General features: G+C 45.1%; 1 protein-coding gene and 1 long non-coding RNA gene across 4 annotated transcripts in view; one reads left to right on the top strand and one right to left on the bottom strand.

The window, feature by feature from the left end:
* Positions 1-22,778, bottom strand: part of LOC144892193 (uncharacterized) — a 477,241-nt gene that overhangs the window by 343,719 nt on the left and 110,744 nt on the right. The window lies entirely within an intron of this gene.
* Positions 1-22,778, top strand: part of LOC137428037 (receptor-type tyrosine-protein phosphatase eta-like) — a 111,715-nt gene that overhangs the window by 10,209 nt on the left and 78,728 nt on the right. For all 3 annotated transcript variants that reach the window (XR_013623391.1, XM_068117969.2, XM_068117967.2), the window contains exons 2-6: positions 4,470-4,502; positions 4,748-4,789; positions 9,000-9,041; positions 17,905-17,986; positions 18,133-18,223. Coding sequence is in view for 2 of the 3 variants with exons in the window: in XM_068117969.2 (XP_067974070.2) it covers positions 4,470-4,502; positions 4,748-4,789; positions 9,000-9,041; positions 17,905-17,986; positions 18,133-18,223 (290 nt within the window). In the remaining variant the exon portion in view is untranslated. The remainder of the gene's footprint in view (positions 1-4,469; positions 4,503-4,747; positions 4,790-8,999; positions 9,042-17,904; positions 17,987-18,132; positions 18,224-22,778) is intronic.

The raw sequence follows: 22,778 nt of genomic DNA, 5'->3' as shown, positions 1-22,778 counted from the left end.
GTGAATCAAAAAGAAGAAATGGAGGGAGGGTGAATCAGAAAGAAGAAATGGAGGGAGGGTGAATCAAAAAGAAGAAAGAGAGGGAGGGTGAATCAGAAAGAAGAAAGAGAGGGAGGGTGAATCAAAAAGAAGAAAGGGAGGGAGGGTGAATCAGAAAGAAGAAAGAGAGGGAGGGTGAATCAGAAAGAAGAAAGAGAGGGAGGGTGAATCAGAAAGAAGAAAGAGAGGGAGGGTGAATCAAAAAGAAGAAAGAGAGGGAGGGTGAATCAAAAAGAAGAAATGGAGGGAGGGTGAATCAGAAATAAGAAAGGGAGGGAGGGTGAATCAAAAAGAAGAAAGGGAGGGAGGGTGAATCAGAAAGAAGAAAGAGAGGGAGGGTGAATCAGAAAGAAGAAAGAGAGGGAGGGTGAATCAGAAAGAAGAAAGAGAGGGAGGGTGAATCAGAAAGAAGAAAGAGGGAGGGTGAATCAGAAAGAAGAAATGGAGGGAGGGTGAATCAGAACGAAGAAAGAGAGGGAGGGTGAATCAGAAAGAAGAAAGAGGGAGGGTGAATCAGAAAGAAGAAATGGAGGGAGGGTGAATCAGAAAGAAGAAAGAGAGGGAGGGTGAATCAGAAAGAAGAAAGAGAGGAGGGTGAATCAGAAAGAAGAAAGAGAGGGAGGGTGAATCAGAAAGAAGAAAGAGAGGGAGGGTGAATCAGAAAGAAGAAAGAGAGGGAGGGTGAATCAGAAAGAAGAAAGAGAGGGAGGGTGAATCAGAAAGAAGAAATGGAGGAGGGTGAATCAGAAAGAAGAAAGAGAGGGAGGGTGAATCAGAAAGAAGAAAGAGAGGGAGGGTGAATCAGAAAGAAGAAATGGAGGGAGGGTGAATCAGAAAGAAGAAAGGGAGGGAGGGTGAATCAGAAAGAAGAAAGGGAGGGAGGGTGAATCAGAAAGAAGAAAGAGAGGGAGGGTGAATCAGAAAGAAGAAATGGAGGGAGGGTGAATCAGAAAGAAGAAAGGGAGGGAGGGTGAATCAGAAAGAAGAAAGGGAGGGAGGGTGAATCAGAAAGAAGAAAGAGAGGGAGGGTGAATCAGAAAGAAGAAATGGAGGGAGGGTGAATCAGAAAGAAGAAAGGGAGGGAGGGTGAATCAGAAAGAAGAAAGGGAGGGAGGGTGAATCAGAAAGAAGAAAGAGAGGGAGGTGAATCAAAAGAAGAAATGGAGGGAGGGTGAATCAAAAAGAAGAAATGGAGGGAGGGTGAATCAAAAAGAAGAAAGAGAGGGAGGGTGAATCAGAAAGAAGAAAGAGAGGGAGGGTGAATCAGAAAGAAGAAAGGGAGGGAGGGTGAATCAGAAAGAAGAAAGGGAGGGAGGGTGAATCAGAAAGAAGAAAGAGAGGGAGGGTGAATCAAAAAGAAGAAAGGAGGGAGGGTGAATCAAAAAGAAGAAATGGAGGGAGGGTGAATCAAAAAGAAGAAAGGGAGGGAGGGTGAATCAAAAAGAAGAAATGGAGGGAGGGTGAATCAAAAAGAAGAAATGGAGGGAGGGTGAATCAGAAAGAAGAAAGAGAGGGAGGGTGAATCAGAAAGAAGAAAGAGAGGGAGGGTGAATCAAAAAGAAGAAATGGAGGGAGGGTGAATCAAAAAGAAGAAATGGAGGGAGGGTGAATCAAAAAGAAGAAATGGAGGGAGGGTGAATCAGAAAGAAGAAAGAGAGGGAGGGTGAATCAAAAAGAAGAAATGGCGGGAGGGTGAATCAAAAAGAAGAAAGAGAGGGAGGGTGAATCAAAAAGAAGAAATGGAGGGAGGGTGAATCAAAAAGAAGAAAGGGAGGGAGGGTGAATCAGAAAGAAGAAAGAGAGGGAGGGTGAATCAGAAAGAAGAAAGAGAGGGAGGGTGAATCAGAAAGAAGAAAGGGAGGGAGGGTGAATCAAAAAGAAGAAAGAGAGGGAGGGTGAATCAAAAAGAAGAAAGGGAGGGAGGGTGAATCAGAAAGAAGAAAGAGAGGGAGGGTGAATCAGAAAGAAGAAAGGGAGGGAGGGTGAATCAGAAAGAAGAAAGAGAGGGAGGGTGAATCAAAAGAAGAAAGGGAGGGAGGGTGAATCAGAAAGAAGAAAGAGAGGGAGGGTGAATCAGAAAGAAGAAAGAGAGGGAGGGTGAATCAGAAAGAAGAAAGGGAGGGAGGGTGAATCAGAAAGAAGAAAGAGAGGGAGGGTGAATCAAAAAGAAGAAAGGGAGGGAGGGTGAATCAGAAAGAAGAAAGAGAGGGAGGGTGAATCAAAAAGAAGAAAGGGAGGGAGGGTGAATCAGAAAGAAGAAAGAGAGGGAGGGTGAATCAGAAAGAAGAAAGGGAGGGAGGGTGAATCAGAAAGAAGAAAGAGAGGGAGGGTGAATCAGAAAGAAGAAAGGGAGGGAGGGTGAATCAGAAAGAAGAAAGGGAGGGAGGGTGAATCAGAAAGAAGAAAGAGAGGGTGGGTGAATCAGAAAGAAGAAAGGGAGGGAGGGTGAATCAGAAAGAAGAAAGAGAGGGAGGGTGAATCAGAAAGAAGAAATGGAGGGAGGGTGAATCAGAAAGAAGAAAGGGAGGGAGGGTGAATCAGAAAGAAGAAAGGGAGGGAGGGTGAATCAGAAAGAAGAAAGAGAGGGAGGGTGAATCAAAAAGAAGAAATGGAGGGAGGGTGAATCAAAAAGAAGAAATGGAGGGAGGGTGAATCAAAAAGAAGAAAGAGAGGGAGGGTGAATCAGAAAGAAGAAAGAGAGGGAGGGTGAATCAGAAAGAAGAAAGGGAAGGAGGGTGAATCAGAAAGAAGAAAGGGAGGGAGGGTGAATCAGAAAGAAGAAAGAGAGGGAGGGTGAATCAAAAAGAAGAAAGAGAGGGAGGGTGAATCAAAAAGAAGAAATGGAGGGAGGGTGAATCAAAAAGAAGAAAGGGAGGGAGGGTGAATCAAAAAGAAGAAATGGAGGGAGGGTGAATCAAAAAGAAGAAATGGAGGGAGGGTGAATCAGAAAGAAGAAAGAGAGGGAGGGTGAATCAGAAAGAAGAAAGAGAGGGAGGGTGAATCAAAAAGAAGAAATGGAGGGAGGGTGAATCAAAAAGAAGAAATGGAGGGAGGGTGAATCAAAAAGAAGAAATGGAGGGAGGGTGAATCAGAAAGAAGAAAGAGAGGGAGGGTGAATCAAAAAGAAGAAATGGCGGGAGGGTGAATCAAAAAGAAGAAAGAGAGGGAGGGTGAATCAAAAAGAAGAAATGGAGGGAGGGTGAATCAAAAAGAAGAAAGGGAGGGAGGGTGAATCAGAAAGAAGAAAGAGAGGGAGGGTGAATCAGAAAGAAGAAAGAGAGGGAGGGTGAATCAGAAAGAAGAAAGGGAGGGAGGGTGAATCAAAAAGAAGAAAGAGAGGGAGGGTGAATCAAAAAGAAGAAAGGGAGGGAGGGTGAATCAGAAAGAAGAAAGAGAGGGAGGGTGAATCAAAAAGAAGAAAGGGAGGGAGGGTGAATCAGAAAGAAGAAAGGGAGGGAGGGTGAATCAGAAAGAAGAAAGAGAGGGAGGGTGAATCAAAAAGAAGAAAGAGAGGGAGGGTGAATCAGCTGGATACAAGCTCAAACTCAGGAAGACGAGGAAGGGCGAACCTGGAGATGAAACAGAAATGGAACAAAAAATATATATAAAAAGAGGGAGGGGGTTACAATAGTGTGGAAAGGGAGGAGGAGTTATTTGTGTGGGGTTAACGAGGGTATAAAAGATCATAGTTTTGGATTGGGAATGATCTGAGATGGCAGTGAACTGCTGTCTTGAAGACCTGCAGGGAAGAATGAGATTTAAGAGGATGTGGAAGGTGGTTCCACATGTGGGGAAAAAAGTGAAACAAATGAGTGGAGGTGAGCAGTGATCCTGTATTTAGGTAGTTTCACCAGAAGGGGTCGATGGTGGACCGCGTGCACCCTGCAAAACTTGGGTAGGGGAGAGGGTGGTGAAAGACAACGGAAGGAGCAGAGGGTGCAAGACTAGAAAATAAGTGGTCAAAGACAGAGAGACCACCAACCTGTCGGCGTTGGCGAATTAATAAGCCCATACGTTCAGCTTCATCGCAGTGCATTCCAATAATCTTAAAGGGCTTGGTTTCCATGGCATCAAGTTGATGAAGATGAGAGGCAGGAGCACCAGCCAAAAGGGGAGAGCAGTACTCCGTCAAGCTGCGGACGAAGGCCTTGTAGGTGGTTCAGGTGTGCCAATGAAGAACTTTGTACGACGAAGGATTCCCAGTCGGCAGCTAGCTTTGGAGAACAACTGGGATATATGATTTTCCCAAGATCGTGGCTGATGGTTTGAGTGAGTAATAGGATAATTATGTCATAAACAGGACCAAGTAATTGTAGTATAATTATGAATTACAATGCGTGTGACTTCATCAAGTAAGCAGATTATGGCTGCGCTGTTTACTGAGTTTACATTCTCATTTATTCCATTCATCTGTGTTCATGTTTCTGCAGGAAGACCAAAGACAAGACATCGAAACCCTTTTTGTACGTATCCTCGTTTTCTTTGCTGTTGTGGTACGAGTGGATTTGGACAATCAATTGTATATAACCCTCCGAGTCGTGTTGAATCCATCAAATTCAAAACGAGTCATGGTATGAGGAAGAATATTGAACTGGACAAGTTATTTACCTTCACTTTATCGACAAGTTCCTTACTGAACTTTATAAGTTGTTTACCTGTGAATTTTACCTTCACCATCGTTTTACTCATTGAATTCTCTCACTCACAGCACCTCCTTAATCCACCCCACCTATGATGAGGAACCAAGCAGGTGTGTACTTTATTTCGTATAAATAGATTTGTTTATGATAAATATCACAGGTGTGTCGACATGACATGTTGTGTTGTGTTAGCAGGGATATCAGTAAGGTGGGGGGTGGTTGGAGAGAGGAGAGAGATGGCTGAGGACACGAGGAAGTGGAGGAGTATTGTGGTTGAGGCAGGTTAGAAGCTTGGTACCGTTGGACATCACCCCTTATAAAGAGTAGGAATAGAAGAAGAAGATCCTCTTTTGTTTATTATCTCCGCCACCAAAGGTGGAGAGACGTTATGTTTTCACCCCTGTGTTTGTCTGTTTGTGTGTAGGATATCTCAAAAGTTGTGGACGGATTTTGATCAAATTTAGTGGAGAGATTGGATATGTGACTATTATTATTATTATTATTATTTTATTTTTTTTGTATACTGAATCGAGGCTCATGAAAGAGCTAACATTTACTTCGCAAACAAATCAACCAGACAAACAAAATATAGAAAAAGAGGGAGCGGAAGACAAGATGGGGAGAGAAGGGGAAGCACACAAACACAACATTTGAGAGCAGGGAGAAGTGTGGGAGGGAGAGGGCTTGGGGGGAGGAGGCATGGGAAGGGGGGGGGGGGGGGGGGGAGAAGTATAAAACACAAGGACACCAAGGACTTCCAGGACAGAAGTTGGTATTTCAAAAAAGTGGAATTGGGGTGAAATTAGCGGGGGTAGGAAAGATCAAGGTTTTGGATGGGGGAGGATAAGAGATGGTGGTGAACAGCTGTTTTAAAGACCTGGAGGGTGGAGTGGGATTGAAGAGAGTGAGGGAGTTTGTTCCAGAGGCGGGAGAAAAGAGGAATGAAGGAGTGAAGGTGAGCAGAGAGTCTTGATTTTGGCAGTTTAACCATAAGAGGGTTGGAGGCAGATCTTGTGCAACCTGTAGGAATATTTGCGGGACAGAGCCCAGAGAGAGCTGGAGGGGCAAGGCCAGAGAGGAGTCGGTAGAAGACGGAAAGACCACCAACCTGCCTGCGGTGAGTGAGTGAGAGGCCCTTGGAGTTAGCTTCATCGCGGGAGATTCCAGTGATTCTGAATGCTTTGGTTTCAACAGCGTGAAGACGAGCTAGGTGTGAGGCAGGAGCACCAGCCCAGAGGGGAGAGCATTATTCCATTGAGCTGCGGATGAAAGCCTTGTATGTGGTGAGGAGCTCAGGTGTGCCAAGGAAGGACTTCGCGCGACGGAGGATGCCCAGTCGGCGACTGGCTTTGGAGGCCAGATTTGAAATGTGGTTTTCCCAGGAAAGATCATGGCAAATAGTGAGACCCAAAAGCTTGAGTGACAGAACTTCTTGGAGAGGATTATTCAGAAAGTGGATGGGAGGGTTGTCCAGTCGGTCTTTTCGGAGAGACATCGTAAGAGTGTGAGATTTGTCAGGATTGAAAGACATGTTCCACTTGTTTGCCCAGTCTGTGATTTTGTCCAGGTCTGCAGAGAGTGAGGAGGCTGCAGACTGCCGATCTGAGGGATGAGGAATGGAGCGGCAGAGAGTAGAGTCATCAGCAAAGAGATAGAGAGGATTTTCAAGAGAGTCAGAGAGATCATTGATGAAGACCAGAAAAAGCACAGGGCCCAGAACACTGTCTTGGGGAACTCCAGCCTGAACAGGAAGAGGAGATGAGAGAAACCCATTCAGGGCCACACGTTGACTACGACTAGAGAGGAAGTCCGCCAGCCATGCGTGGAGATTTCCATGGATACCAAAAGAGGAGAGTTTGGTGAGCAGAACGGGGTGCCAGACCGTATCGAAGGCACGTGATATGTCAAGGGAGACTGCTCTAATTTCCTGTTTGGCATTGAGGACCTCCATCCATTGTTGAGAAAGCAGAAGCAGCATGTCCAGAGTAGAGTGACCAGGTCTGAAACCAAATTGATGATCAGAGATCAAGCCATTGGAGAAGAGGAAAGATTTCATATCTGAAGCAATGATGGATTCCATGACTTTACTGATAATTGGGAGAAGGCTGATTGGTCTGTCGTTGCTGGGATCTGTTTTTGCACCTTTTTTGTGCAAAGCGGTGATGGTGGCAGATTTCCAAGCAGATGGAAGATGACCTTGAGCAAAAGAGAGGGTGAAGAGAACAGAGAGAGCGAGTGAAAGAGCGGAAGAACAGGATTTTAGGACCCGTGGGCTGATGCCGTCAGGTCCAGTTGCAGAATCAGAGTCGAGGGTTGACAGAAACTTTTCCACCTTGTCAGGGGGAAAGGACACAGAGTCCAGGAGCAGCTGGGTACGGTGGGTACAGAGAGGGATGGGTTTGGGACACAAGATTTAGAGGCAAACACAGAGTTGAGGCATTCAGCTTTTTCACGTGCGGAGTCAGCCATGTGGCCATTTGAGGTGAGGGAGGGGATGGAGGGGGAACAAACACCAGAAACAGATTTGACCAGACGCCACCAGGATTTGGAAGAGGGAGACAGACTATAAGAGAGTTCGGTCCTGAGAACGGAGAGATATTGTTTCCTGGCTCTCCTGAGGGTGGACACACACTTGTTTCGGGCTTTGTGAAAGGAAATGCGATTTCATTCCGTTGGATTTGCTTTCCAGGAGACGAAAGCAAGTTGTTTCTGGGCAATAGCCTCACCACAAGATTCCGTGTCCCATGGACGGGAGGAAGGGTATGACAACTGAAGACGAGATGGGATAAATCTGTGCATGAGAGAGAGCAATTTACTTTGGAAGAATTCCCAGGATGAGTTGATGTCAGAGGCGGTAGAGATGGCAGACCAGTCCAGATGATCGATGGCTGCTTGAAGACCGTTCCAGTTGGCCTGAGTGAAATGCCAGACTCGTCGACGCTGAGGAGGCTTTCTGAGAATGGTCAGAGAGATGTCCACTTTAACAAGCACCTGATCAGAAGAGCCGATTGGAGCAGAAGAAGAGCAGCAGACATTTTCAGGGAAGTTAGTCATAACCAAGTCCAGAAGAGAAGATGCTCCGTTGACTGAGATCCGGGTCGGGAAATTGACAGATTGTGTCAGTCCCAGTGAGTCACAGAAGTCCTTTGCTGAAGAGCCATGGCTGGTGAGAGAGGTACCCACACCCAGCCAACTGGCATGGTGACAATTGAAATCACCACATATGAGGAAGAGAGAGTTGGGATGAGTAGTTAGAAGTTGGTCCATATTATCAGACAGCAAGATGTAGATGGAGTCATCACTGTTTGGTGGACGGTACAACACACATATGAACAAAAGGTGGGAGCGAAGGGGAAGCCGTAGCCAAAGGTATTCCTGGGGGTGAGGTGGAGAGAGGGCAGTGCAGGGCGAGTGAGGAAGAGAGTTTTTTTTGTAAAGACAGCAACTCCCCCTCCAGGACGAGGCTCAGGTCTATCATACCGGAGGAGGGAGTAACCTGGGAGAGATACCAAGGCATCAGAGACATCATGAAGGAGGAAAGTTTCTGTTAAGCAGATCACGTCTGGTTTGTCAGAAGCAACCTGTATGGAGGTTCCACGAAACCACGAACCACGAAATGGTTCGATTTTGGTGAAGATCTGGATCAGAATCCGGATACTAGACTTTTTTTTGGTGATTCTTCACCATTTAAAGATAGGGCCAAAAATGATATATGGCACGATATCTCAAAGAGTTGCGCACAGGTTATTCCGAAACTTGGTGTACTAGTTGGTTAGGTGACAAGAACAAGCCGATGAAATTTTGTTTCAGGTCCGAATCCAGATCTGGCCCATTAGTGGGATACAAAATGAAAACCAACCAGCCTGCGGAGGTGCTCGCTCTACCGAGTGCCATTTATCGTTCTTTACTGTGATGTCCACAGGTGTATATAACAGTTCATATAGCCGTGTGGCCAAGGCAAGGCCATCTAAAGGAGGATGACATTTTTTCCCTTGGATGGCGAGTCATGTGATATGACATCACCAGGGATGTTGACATATCAACCCTTAATGTGGTAGTGTGGTTTGTTGGTGTGGTGATCCCTTTCTTCATAAGCCGGTCCAACAGGTGTAAAACGATGGCATGCATGATATGAACTTGGAGGATTTCACTTCTAGTGTTGAGACATCCATTTACCTGTATTTACGTTGTCGTCTTTGCATGTGTGAGGAGGTGTTGAGACAGACAATACCACAATACAGAATGCTACAATGTAATCTGTTGTGATGATGCAGTGAAGATGTGGATTGTAAAAAAAAATTCTATATATTTCCCATACAGGAAGAACAACTTGAACACAGATGAACCTTTCCCTTCAACTGAGTATGTCCCACCATGTCCTTTATTTAGGAAACTGAGAAATTGTGTTGTGAAAAATTCACCGTATATTTCATTTTGCGTTCTCTGATCATATATCTATATAATTATTTTTGCATATTGTCGTGCACCACATACCATCCAGACAGGTAACCAATTTTACCTGATCATATTGTTGTATATGTGCCCTCAACCAAAACTCAAAGCAATTATACACGGAAACTGCCCCGCTCGGTACATCCATTGAGCTGGGACACACACTGGATAGACGGAAACTGCCCCGCTCGGTACATCCATTGAGCTGGGACACACACTGGATAGACGGAACCTGCCCCGCTCAGTACATCCATTGAGCTGGGACACACACTGCATAGACGGAAACTGCCCCACTCGGTCCATCCATTTGAGCTGGGACACACACTCGATAGACAGAAACTGCCCCACTCTGTCCGCCCATTGAGCTGGTACACACACTCGATAGACAGAAACTGCCCCACTCTGTCCGCCCATTGAGCTGAGACACACACTGGATAGACGGAAACTGCCCCACTCTGTCGGCTCATTGAGCTTGGACACACACTCGATAGACGGAAACTGCCCCACTCTGTCCTCCCATTGAGCTGGTACACACACTCGATAGACGGAAACTGCCCCAATCTGTCGGCCCATTGAGCTTGGACACACACTCGACAGACGGAAACTGCCCTGCTTGGTCCATCCATTGAGCTTGGACACACACTCGATAGATGGAAACTGCCCCACTCTGTCCGCCTATTGAGCTGATACACACACTCGATAGACGGAAACTGCCCCACTCTGTCGGTCCATTGAGCTTGGACACACACTGGACATACGGAAACTGCCCTACTCTGTCGGCCCATTGAGCTTGGACACACACTCGATAGACGGAAACTGCCCCACTCTGTCCGCCCATTGAGCTTGGACACACACTCGACAGACGGAAACTGCCCTGCTTGGTCCATCCATTGAGCTTGGACACACACTCGATAGATGGAAACTGCCCTGGCTTGGTCCATCCATTGAGCTTGGACACACACTCGATAGACGGAAACTGCCCTGGCTTGGTCCATCCATTGAGCTTGGACACACACTCGATAGATGGAAACTGCCCTGGCTTGGTCCATCCATTGAGCTTGGACACACACTCGATAGATGGAAACTGCCCTGCTTGGTCCATCCATTGAGCTTGGACACACTCGATAGATGGAAACTGCCCTGCTTGGTCCATCCATTGAGCTTGGACACACTCGATAGACGGAAACTGCCCTGCTTGGTCCATCCATTGAGATGGGACACACACTCGATAGACGGAAACTGCCCTGCTTGGTCCATCCATTGAGATGGGACACACTCTCGATAGATGGAAACTGCCCTGGCTTGGTCCATCCATTGAGATGGGACACACACTCGATAGACGGAAACTGCCCTGCTTGGTCCATCCATTGAGATGGGACACACTCTCGATAGACGGAAACTGCCCTGCTTGGTCCATCCATTGAGATGGGACACACTCTCGATAGATGGAAACTGCCCTGCTTGGTCCATCCATTGAGCTGGGACACAATCTCGAGTTGCATCAAGCTCCCTGACAATTCCAAATTTACCAGGGGAATCGTCTTTCCTGAGGCTGGCTGGACTGTTTATCCAGAGTTGAAATTCTGCTGGGGATTAAGTTCCCACGAGACTGTCTGCTCGGGTTAGGGATCAAATCTACTCTTTTATTGTCTCACTCCTGCTCCATATCTATTGTTTTCCTCTCATTCCTCAATTTTTCCACAACCTGGTCTTGCCATCAGTCTCCTGAAGTCTATAGCCCGATGGATTTATTTAATCTGACGTTGCTATCGCAGAGGCATTATGGACCGAATATCTTCCTCCTGCATCAAACTTCCTTGTTACTCCCATTTATTTAGTGGAATTTATTTCAATCTTTGCATCCACTTCCAATTGAAGGAGATGGATGCAGAGACTGAATTAATCAGAACACAGAGCAAATTAAACAAGCAAATGAAAACGCGGACTGGAGATCATTTGGGAGGAAAGGTTACTGATATTTGGAAGCGCAATTTAATGAAAACGGTGACAAGGTCCAGAAATTGGAAATCAAATTAGAGCAAATAAAAACAAATGGGAAGAAGAATGGGAGCAAAGGCAAAATTAATACACCCATGGCCGAGAGTATCACCGCGGTATCACTCTGTGCTACGCCACCTGAACTTGAGAAGGAGTGGATCCCTTAACCACCCCTGCGTTAGTGCGCACAACATTCTGTCCCCATTGGTGCGCTTGGGTCCGGCTGGACCCCAAATTAAAAAAAAAACACAGCATATTTTTACATTTAATTGTTAATTTATCTATGTGTACAAGTAATTCAACAATCGAGTGAACGGATACATCAAATATTTATCCCATTTTCATGTTTTGATAGTGTTAAGAAAGGGTCACTGAAAAATATCCAAAATTGTAACTGATTTTCCTTTATTATGCAAAATAATACATTTTTATCCATAAAGATCTCAAATAGGAACCGGTTTATGAACGATTTTGTGTCCAGGAGAGTTGTTTTGTCATCAAATGTGAGCCAAACAAGGAGAAACCTGAAACGCTGCAATGACATTGTTATTCTGAAAACTCCCACCTGTCTGATAAAGATCTTCCAGATTCATGATGTTGTTGTGAAAAACACCTGCCAACAAGAACAGCCCCAGAAAAGCTTTCATTTCCACAATGTATCTTTTGCCCTGGCCTGCTCATCATATTTCATTTGTTCATCACTGACGTGCATGTTTGTGTTTGTCACTAATATATCTAAATTGATATATGTGGGGAAATTACACGCCCAGACTGGGAATCGAACCCAGGTCCTCTGGAAAACCGTACCAATGCTCCGCCATCTGTTCTATCTGTGCGACCTTGACCAAGCATGCAATTTTCCCACATATGATTGCCACTCTCTTTCTGTCAATGCTTCCGGGGCACTCGCTGACGACCATAGGAGCACCAACGGCTTGAACACGAGAGGGTCTTCCTCCAATGGGTTTTCCCATTGGAGGTTTTCCAGGGGGACCTGGGTTCGATTCCTGGTCTGGGTATGTAATTTTCCCACATGTATCAATTGTTGCTCTCCAGCGAGCTGCGGTAGAACTGAGATAATCTAGGCGCACGCACGATAGGCAATTTCAGGAAGCTACTGGCAACCTCAATGGCGTCAGTGTTGTCGTCCATGGATGAGATTGTTTACAACAAAATTGCGGACCGCAAAGACCCCAGCGCACTAATGCAGGGTTAAGTGACACCGTTGGGGGTGCGGATCTTTCATTGAACTCCTCCCTCCCAACCAAACTCCGCCCAGTGACCTCGTGACCTACACCACGTGTGCTAACTTGGTTTATCATTTATTTATATTTTACCACTTCCACCAAAAGTCTAAAATCTTAATTTTTTATTTATTTATTTAAAAAACAAGTGCATTGCACAAAAATTGCCAATTTCCCATAGCGGTCAGGTTCTAATCCCACTCGCCTGAACACCAATTGGCATGCTTGCAGACCTCTCCCAAAACCACATGCAAGCTTACATGGAAACTCCACATACACCTAGGAATTAATGCCCCGTAGATAGCTGGCTTGAGGATCAATTTTGATGGTGTATCACTCGAGCGGTAGTTGCATTGCACCTCTGGTCTTGTGTGTATCCAACATGCTTGATGAGCCCAAGCAATTACCCGAATTAATCTATTTGCCTCTGAGGGTTTTCAATTAACAAAATCGTTTGTGTGGCAAATATGACAGAAGTAAAATATGAAATATACAAGTACGAGTCAAAAAGACCGTCAAAAATGACGGGTTGGAACAGTTTATTTCACGGTGCAGCCACGTGAACGTGCCAAAGTCTGAAGCCTGGGCCTAGTGTCAGGTGTGCTTATATCTTCTTTATTTATGAGACATCCTGCAGACGTAAATGAACACTCGGTTTACTCTGTGCACTTTGCACGTCATGTTCAGCGAATGTCACCTCCCTGCTTTCTGGATCTTTGGGGTCCTCGGATGACTTTTCAGTCATCTGCCTTTTTGGGGTAATTTGGGTCTTTGGGGTCTACTGGGTCCTCAGCGTCTTCAAGGGTCTTTGGGGTCTTTTTGGTGTTTTGGATTGTTTGGTTCTGTGGGGTCGCTTAAGGGTATTTTATTTTTTTGGTGTACAATATCTAGGCTCGTGTAAGAGCTAGCACATTAAACACACATTAGCACATACAACACAAAAAGCATAAACGGACACATAAAACATAATAAAGGGAGGCGGAGACAATATGGGGAGAGAGAGGGAAGCACACAGGTACAACAGTAGAGAACAGGGACATCGGGAGATCTGTGGATGGGAGGGGGTGAAAGAGAAAAAGGCCCTCGCAATCAGCTTCATCGCGGGAAATTCCAATGATTCTGAAAGGTTTGGTTTTTACAGCGTGAAGCCGAGCTAGGTGTGAGGTAGGTGCACCAGTCTAGAGGGGAGAACAGTATTCCATCAAGCTGCGGATGAAAGCTTTGTATGTGGTGAGGAGAGGTGTCAAGGAAGGACTTCACATGATGGAGAATGCCAAGATGCCAGAATGCCAAGATGCAAGTTGGAGGCCAGCTTGGAAATGTGGTTTTCCCAGGAAAGAGACCCAAAACCTTGAGTGACATAACTTATTTAAGAGGATTGTTGAGAAAGAATATGGGAGGGTTTTCCAGACGGTGTTTTCAGAGAGACAAAGTGAGAGTATGAGATTTGTCAGGATTGAAATACATGTTCCACTTGTTTAACAAGTTTGTTATTTTGTCCAGGTCTGCAGAGAGTGAGGAGACTGCAGACTGCCGATCTGAGGGATGAGGAATGGAGCGGCAGAGAGTGGAGTCATCAGCAAAGAGATAGAGAGGATCTTCAAGAGAGTCGGAGAGATCATTGATGAAGACCAGAAAAAGCACAGGGCCCAGAACACTGCCTGAGGTAACTCCAGCCTGAACAGGAAGGGGAGATGAGAGAAACCCATTCAGGGCCACACGTTGACTATGACCAGAGAGGAAGTCCGCAAGCCATGCGTGGAGATTTCCATGGATACCATAGGAGGAGAGTTTAGTGAGCAGAGCGGGGTGCCAGACTGCAACGAAGGCACGTGATATGTCAAGGGAGACAGCTCTGATTTCCTGTTTGGCATTGAGGACCTCCATCCATTGTTGAGACAGCAGAAGCAGCATGTCCAGAGTAGAGTGACCTGGTCTGAAACCAAATTGATGATCAGAGATCAAGCCATTGGAGAAGAGGAAAGATTTGATATCCGAAGCAATGATGGAATCCATGACTTTGCTGATAATTGGGAGAAGGCTGATTGGTCTGCAGTTGCAAGGATCTGTTTTTGCACCTTTTTGTGTGAAGCGGGAATGTTTTCTGATTTCCAAGCTGATAGCAGATGACCTTGAGCAAAAGAGAGGGTGAAGAGAACAGAGAGAGGGAGTGAAAGAGCGGCAGAGCAGGGTTTATGACCCGTGGGCTGATGGGTCTTTAAGGGTCTTTTCAGTCTTTTCGGTCTTCAGGGTATTTTGGGTTTTGTGGTATTTTGGGTATTTAAGGATCTTCAGGGTCATTTGGGTATTTTAGGTCTTCAGGGTATTTTGGGTGTTTGCGGTCCATTGGGTCTTCAAGGTATTTGGGGTATTTTGGGTCTTGAGAGCCCTTGGGGTCTTTTGGGTCCTCAGGGTTGTCTGGGTCCTTGGGGTCTTCTGGCTGCTTGGCGTCTTTCGGGTCCTTGGAGTCTTTTATGTCTTTTAACCGGTGAACACAGTGGTGTTCAAAGATTGCCCATTACAACCCCTTTCGAATCCCTGCTAAAGCACTACTCAAAGCCTTTAAAACCTACCTTATGAATGGGGGCACACACACACACACACACACACACACACACACACACACACACACACACACACACACACACACACACACACACACACACACACACATATTGTGTTTTATATGGTAGATAAATCATTTCATCGGCAAAAGACAACAAATACAAAATCCCAGAATTCATAGAATACTTATCCTGCGCAGTCAACGTGGTGCGAGCCAACACTTCTGTTTTTGAAGGGTTTTTTTCTTTGATCCAATATGGCTGCCAGACCACGTGACCGATGACGTCATAGATTTACATTCTCTAATATAATTTTTGCTTAGATCACGCACAATAAATTTCAAACTGATAAGACTAAGCGTTGTCCCTGTCAAATTATGACGTCATAATTAAGGCACCAATGACGTCATCGTTAACAACACGTATTCCCCATGGGGAGTTCCTTACACTGAGCCACGTTTCAATTTTTTCCTTTGAGCAGTTTCGGTGATATGGAGATACAATGTTCTTTGGTTTTTCAAAGATGGCGCCCGTACCACGTGACCTATGATGTCATAATTATCGCTAAAAAAATATACAGGAGGAGTCACTTCCTTGGTGAAAATGTCGTGTCAATCGGACCAACCGTTGCCGAGAAAATGAGTTTTTAAAATGCAAACGCACGTACGCACGCACCCGATCGCTTATCCCTGTTTTTCGCTGAGCGAACGCAGTGTAACGAGCACTCAAAGATTACATAGCCTTGCCTGAATTTGTGTCGTTTTATAGTACGTATTTTATAGACATACTCGCATTGTAATTGTACCGTACATATTTTATAGAGGCACTCGGTTGAAAAAAGATAACGTGTAAAAATTGTAGTCTACGTTAGCAAATGATGTGCGGACAAACAGCCAAACAGACACAACTACAATACCCTCTCCTCTGGCGAGGGTAGATAATAAAAGAAGGTAACTAATGCTAACTATGGACCTACGTGAAGAATACCCCTGCAGCCAGAACCGGGTGAGTGTGTAAGAGCAGGTGGATGGAAAAATCCCAGGGGGAGGGAAGGCAGAATGACGTGGCAGGATCGGATTGGAGCAATGCACACAGTGGCTGCCAGCCTCCAAAAAGCTGAGAGTTCAGAAGAAAAGAGGCAAGGCCCAGTGCAGGAGAGGAGCATTGCTTCTTTTCTTCAAATCAGGGGAGGCCAAGCAGGAGGTACTTTGCTTAACCCTGATATGAGGGCTGGTGCTTCTTCTCCTTACCCCATGGTGAGCGTGGTGTGGAAGGGGGGTGGTGAACGCTGCGGTCCATGAGCCGGCAGCGTGAATGTTGCGGATGCCCGGAGCTCTTCCCTCTCTCCTGGTCGAACACACAGGGAACGCGTGGCAGGACATCCTTACCCTGACTCCACAAAATGACGTGACACATCCCCCCAGCTGGACCAAATCAGCCAACGTCAGCCGACCACATGTCCTTAATACATGGTTCAACAGTCCCATAAACTACACTAACACAATGGGTGCCAAGGCCTTAAATTAAGACCACTGCCCCCTCCTATCCCATAAACTACACTAACACAATGGGTGCCAAGGCCTTAAATTAAGACCACTGCCCCCTCCTATCCCATAAACTACACTAACACAATGGGTGCCAAGGCCTTAAATTAAGACCACTGCCCCCTCCTATCCCATAAACTACACTAACACAATGGGTGCCAAGGCCTTAAATTAAGACCACTGCCCCCTCCTATCCCATAAACTACACTAACACAATGGGTGCCAAGGCCTTAAATTAAGACCACTGCCCCCCTCCTATCCCATAAACTACACTAACACAATGGGTGCCAAGGCCTTAAATTAAGACCACTGCCCCCCTCCTATCCCATAAACTACACTAACACAATGGGTGCCAAGGCCTTAAATTAAGACCACTGCCCCCTCCTATCCCATAAACTACACTAACACAATGGGTGCCAAGGCCTTAAATTAAGACCACTGCCCCCCTCCTATCCCATAAACTACACTAACACAATGGGTGCCAAGGCCTTAAATTAAGACCACTGCCCCCCTCCTATCCCATAAACTACACTAACACAATGGGTGCCAAGGCCTTAAATTAAGACCACTGCCCCCTCCTATCCCATAAACTACACTAACACAATGGGTGCCAAGGCCTTAAATTAAGACCACTGCCCCCTCCTATCCCATAAACTACACTAACACAATGGGTGCCAAGGCCTTAAATTAAGACCACTGCCCCCTCCTATCCCATAAACTACACTAACACAATGGGTGCCAAGGCCTTAAATTAAGACCACTGCCCCCTCCTATCCCATAAACTACACTAACACAATGGGTGCCAAGGCCTTAAATTAAGACCACTGCCCCCTCCTATCCCATAAACTACACTAACACAATGGGTGCCAAGGCCTTAAATTAAGACCACTGCCCCCTCCTATCCCATAAACTACACTAACACAATGGGTGCCAAGGCCTTAAATTAAGACCACTGCCCCCTCCTATCCCATAAACTACACTAACACAATGGGTGCCAAGGCCTTAAATTAAGACCACTGCCCCCTCCTATCCCATAAACTACACTAACACAATGGGTGCCAAGGCCTTAAATTAAGACCACTGCCCCCTCCTATCCCATAAACTACACTAACACAATGGGTGCCAAGGCCTTAAATTAAGACCACTGCCCCCTCCTATCCCATAAACTACACTAACACAATGGGTGCCAAGGCCTTAAATTAAGACCACTGCCCCCTCCTATCCCATAAACGTACCAATTTAGCAAAATTCAGTTTTTCTTCCAGAATACTTCAAACTCCATTGGCACGGCTCACATGACCATCGTGTACCAGGGTGTGCTGTGTGATCGCTTTGCGCAATCACCGACAACTTTAAACGATTTGTTTCCTCGATGAAATCTACTTGTGTTTTACTCAAAATATGTTTTTCTTTTGCTTTTCAGGAAGATCCATTGCTCACAATTTGGGAGCCATTGCCAAAAACTGGAAGCCAACGGTGGTCTTGGTTTTGCGGAGCAGTACGAGGTGCTTTTGCCGTCGTCTTGCCCAATGTTGTCACAGACTTTACCGTTGTTGCGTCTTTATCGACATCTTGTCGCGCAGGAACCTCAAACCGGGTGGTTTGCATTTCATCCTCGTCGCATAACTCACATTTTCCGTTCCTGTGACAGAAGCTCAAGAACGTGGGGAGGTCTGAGCCACGCGCTGCGGGACAACTCGCCAACAACGTCTCAAAGAACAGATACCAGGACGTCGTTCCTTGTGAGTTGTTTCACAATGTGCACCTGTTGGTGTTTCGGTTAAGTTGATTGAAAATCTTTGCTCCGTCTGGTCTAGTCGAGTCCAACTTGAACATGACCATCACCACAATGGCCGCCGATGTTCCTCCACAATGGTTGTAGCTCATCGATGTCCAAGAGAGAATGGCCAAGGTGGAGGCGCACTGCGTTTTTGTATCCAAGTCGACTCTTTCAACTTGCACTGACCATTATTTCACACTCACCTGTGGAACGTCTTTGAAAATCCGTCAATGTTCAAAATTACAAACAAGTTATTATTTTACCTTTCATTTCTAACATTCCACAATGTGTTATTGCCAAACACTTTGTGCAATTTCCACACCTGCATTCTCTTCTCAAAGCCCGGCCATGTTGGTTCCAATCGTGACGCAGCGCCGAGGCTCGCTCTCGTCGCCACTGATATTCCGAACAAATGGGCCGAGGATGAGCGATAATCCGACTTATCTGGGCCTATCACGTGATTCTAGATACAGCTGACCACATACTGCTTGGCCATCTTCTTCCTGTTTTGGAATATCTGGACCTTATGTTTATGCCTCAATCAATGGATGCAAATTGGTGATTAAATTGTGCTTATAATTGTTTAAATGTGTTTAAATCTGTAACTTTGCTTCGTGGTTTCACAACATTGCGCTGGGATTCTTGCAAATCACTGTTACCAGTGCAGGCTTGTTCATACACTCACACTCAGGGTAAGATCTAACATCACATTCACGGGAAGGTCTCACATCACATTCACAGGAAGATCTAACATCACATTCACAGGAAGGTCTAACATCATATTCACAGGAAGGTCTAACATCACATTCACAGGAAGGTCTCACATTACATTCACAGGAAGATCTAACATCACATTCACAGGAAGATCTAACATCACATTCACAGGAAGGTCTCACATCACATTCACAGGAAGGTCTCACATCACATTCACAGGAAGGTCTCACATCACATTCACAGGAAGGTCTCACATCACATTCACAGGAAGGTCTCACATCACATTCACAGGAAGGTCTAACATCACATTCACAGGAAGATCTAACATCACATTCACAGGAAGATCTACCATCACATTCACAGGAAGATCTAACATCACATTCACAGGAAGATCTAACATCACATTCACAGGAAGGTCTCACATCACATTCACAGGAAGGTCTCACATCATATTCACAGGAAGGTCTAACATCACATTCACAGGAAGATCTAACATCACATTCACAGGAAGGTCTAACATCATATTCACAGGAAGGTCTCACATCACATTCACAGGAAGATCTAACATCACATTCACAGGAAGGTCTAACATCATATTCACAGGAAGGTCTAACATCATATTCACAGGAAGGTCTAACATCATATTCACAGGAAGGTCTCACATCACATTCACAGGAAGATCTAACATCACATTCACAGGAAGGTCTAACATCATATTCACAGGAAGGTCTCACATCATATTCACAGGAAGGTCTCACATCATATTCACAGGAAGGTCTAACATCATATTCACAGGAAGGTCTAACATCACATTCACAGGAAGGTCTCACATCACATTCACAGGAACGTCTAACATCACATTCACAGGAAGGTCTCACATCACATTCACAGGAAGGTCTAACATCACATTCACAGGAAGGTCTAACATCATATTCACAGGAAGGTCTCACATCATATTCACAGGAAGGTCTCACATCATATTCACAGGAAGATCTAACATCATATTCACAGGAAGGTCTAACATCACATTCACAGGAAGATCTAACATCACATTCACAGGAAGGTCTAACATCACATTCACAGGAAGGTCTCACATTACATTCACAGGAAGGTCTCACATCACATTCACAGGAAGATCTAACATCACATTCACAGGAAGGTCTAACATCATATTCACAGGAAGGTCTCACATCATATTCACAGGAAGGTCTCACATCATATTCACAGGAAGATCTAACATCATATTCACAGGAAGGTCTAACATCACATTCACAGGAAGATCTAACATCACATTCACAGGAAGGTCTAACATCATATTCACAGGAAGGTCTCACATCATATTCACAGGAAGGTCTCACATCATATTCACAGGAAGGTCTAACATCACATTCACAGGAAGGTCTAACATCACATTCACAGGAAGGTCTCACATCACATTCACAGGAAGGTCTAACATCACATTTAGAGGAAGGTCTCACATCACATTCACAGGAAGGTCTAACATCACATTCACAGGAAGGTCTCACATCACATTCACAGGAAGGTCTAACATCACATTTAGAGGAAGGTCTCACATCACATTCACAGGAAGGTCTAACATCACATTCACAGGAAGGTCTAACATCATATTCACAGGAAGGTCTCACATCATATTCACAGGAAGGTCTCACATCACATTCACAGGAAGATCTAACATCACATTCACAGGAAGGTCTAACATCACATTCACAGGAAGGTCTCACATTACATTCACAGGAAGGTCTCACATCACATTCACAGGAAGGTCTAACATCACATTCACAGGAAGGTCTCACATCACATTCACAGGAAGATCTAACATCACATTCACAGGAAGGTCTAACATCATATTCACAGGAAGGTCTCACATCATATTCACAGGAAGGTCTCACATCACATTCACAGGAAGGTCTAACATCACATTCACAGGAAGGTCTCACATCACATTCACAGGAAGGTCTAACATCACATTCACAGGAAGATCTAACATCACATTCACAGGAAGATCTACCATCACATTCACAGGAAGATCTAACATCATATTCACAGGAAGGTCTCACATCATATTCACAGGAAGGTCTCACATCACATTCACAGGAAGATCTAACATCATATTCACAGGAAGGTCTCACATCATATTCACAGGAAGGTCTCACATCACATTCACAGGAAGGTCTAACATCACATTCACAGGAAGGTCTCACATCACATTCACAGGAAGGTCTCACATCATATTCACAGGAAGGTCTCACATCACATTCACAGGAAGGTCTCACATCACATTCACAGGAAGGTCTCACATCACATTCACAGGAAGATCTAACATCACATTCACAGGAAGGTCTCACATCACATTCACAGGAAGGTCTCACATCACATTCACAGGAAGATCTAACATCACATTCACAGGAAGGTCTCACATCACATTCACAGGAAGGTCTAACATCATATTCACAGGAAGGTCTAACATCACATTCACAGGAAGGTCTAACATCACATTCACAGGAAGGTCTAACATCACATTCACAGGAAGGTCTAACATCACATTCACAGGAAGGTCTCACATCACATTCACAGGAAGGTCTAACATCACATTCACAGGAAGGTCTAACATCATATTCACAGGAAGGTCTCACATCATATTCACAGGAAGGTCTAACATCATATTCACAGGAAGGTCTAACATCACATTCACAGGAAGGTCTCACATCACATTCACAGGAAGGTCTAACATCACATTCACAGGAAGGTCTCACATCACATTCACAGGAAGGTCTAACATCACATTCACAGGAAGGTCTCACATCACATTCACAGGAAGGTCTAACATCATATTCACAGGAAGGTCTAACATCACATTCACAGGAAGGTCTCACATCATATTCACAGGAAGGTCTAACATCACATTCACAGGAAGGTCTCACATCATATTCACAGGAAGGTCTCACATCATATTCACAGGAAGGTCTCACATCATATTCACAGGAAGGTCTAACATCACATTCACAGGAAGGTCTCACATCACATTCACAGGAAGGTCTAACATCACATTCACAGGAAGGTCTCACATCACATTCACAGGAAGGTCTAACATCACATTCACAGGAAGGTCTCACATCACATTCACAGGAAGGTCTCACATCACATTCACAGGAAGGTCTAACATCATATTCACAGGAAGGTCTCACATCATATTCACAGGAAGATCTAACATCATATTCACAGGAAGGTCTAACATCACATTCACAGGAAGGTCTAACATCATATTCACAGGAAGGTCTAACATCACATTCACAGGAAGGTCTCACATCATATTCACAGGAAGGTCTAACATCACATTCACAGGAAGGTCTAACATCATATTCACAGGAAGGTCTCACATCATATTCACAGGAAGGTCTCACATCATATTCACAGGAAGATCTAACATCATATTCACAGGAAGGTCTAACATCACATTCACAGGAAGATCTAACATCACATTCACAGGAAGGTCTAACATCACATTCACAGGAAGGTCTCACATCACATTCACAGGAAGATCTAACATCACATTCACAGGAAGGTCTAACATCATATTCACAGGAAGGTCTCACATCATATTCACAGGAAGGTCTCACATCATATTCACAGGAAGGTCTAACATCACATTCACAGGAAGGTCTCACATCATATTCACAGGAAGGTCTAACATCACATTCACAGGAAGGTCTAACATCACATTTAGAGGAAGGTCTCACATCACATTCACAGGAAGGTCTAACATCACATTCACAGGAAGGTCT

Source organism: Myxine glutinosa, chromosome 5 (assembly GCF_964187855.1).
Source record: "Myxine glutinosa chromosome 5, kmMyxGlut1.1, whole genome shotgun sequence".
Taxonomy (NCBI): domain Eukaryota; kingdom Metazoa; phylum Chordata; class Myxini; order Myxiniformes; family Myxinidae; genus Myxine; species Myxine glutinosa.
Note: the sequence above shows the minus strand (reverse complement) of the source record. Positions and strands in the feature narration are given on the sequence as shown.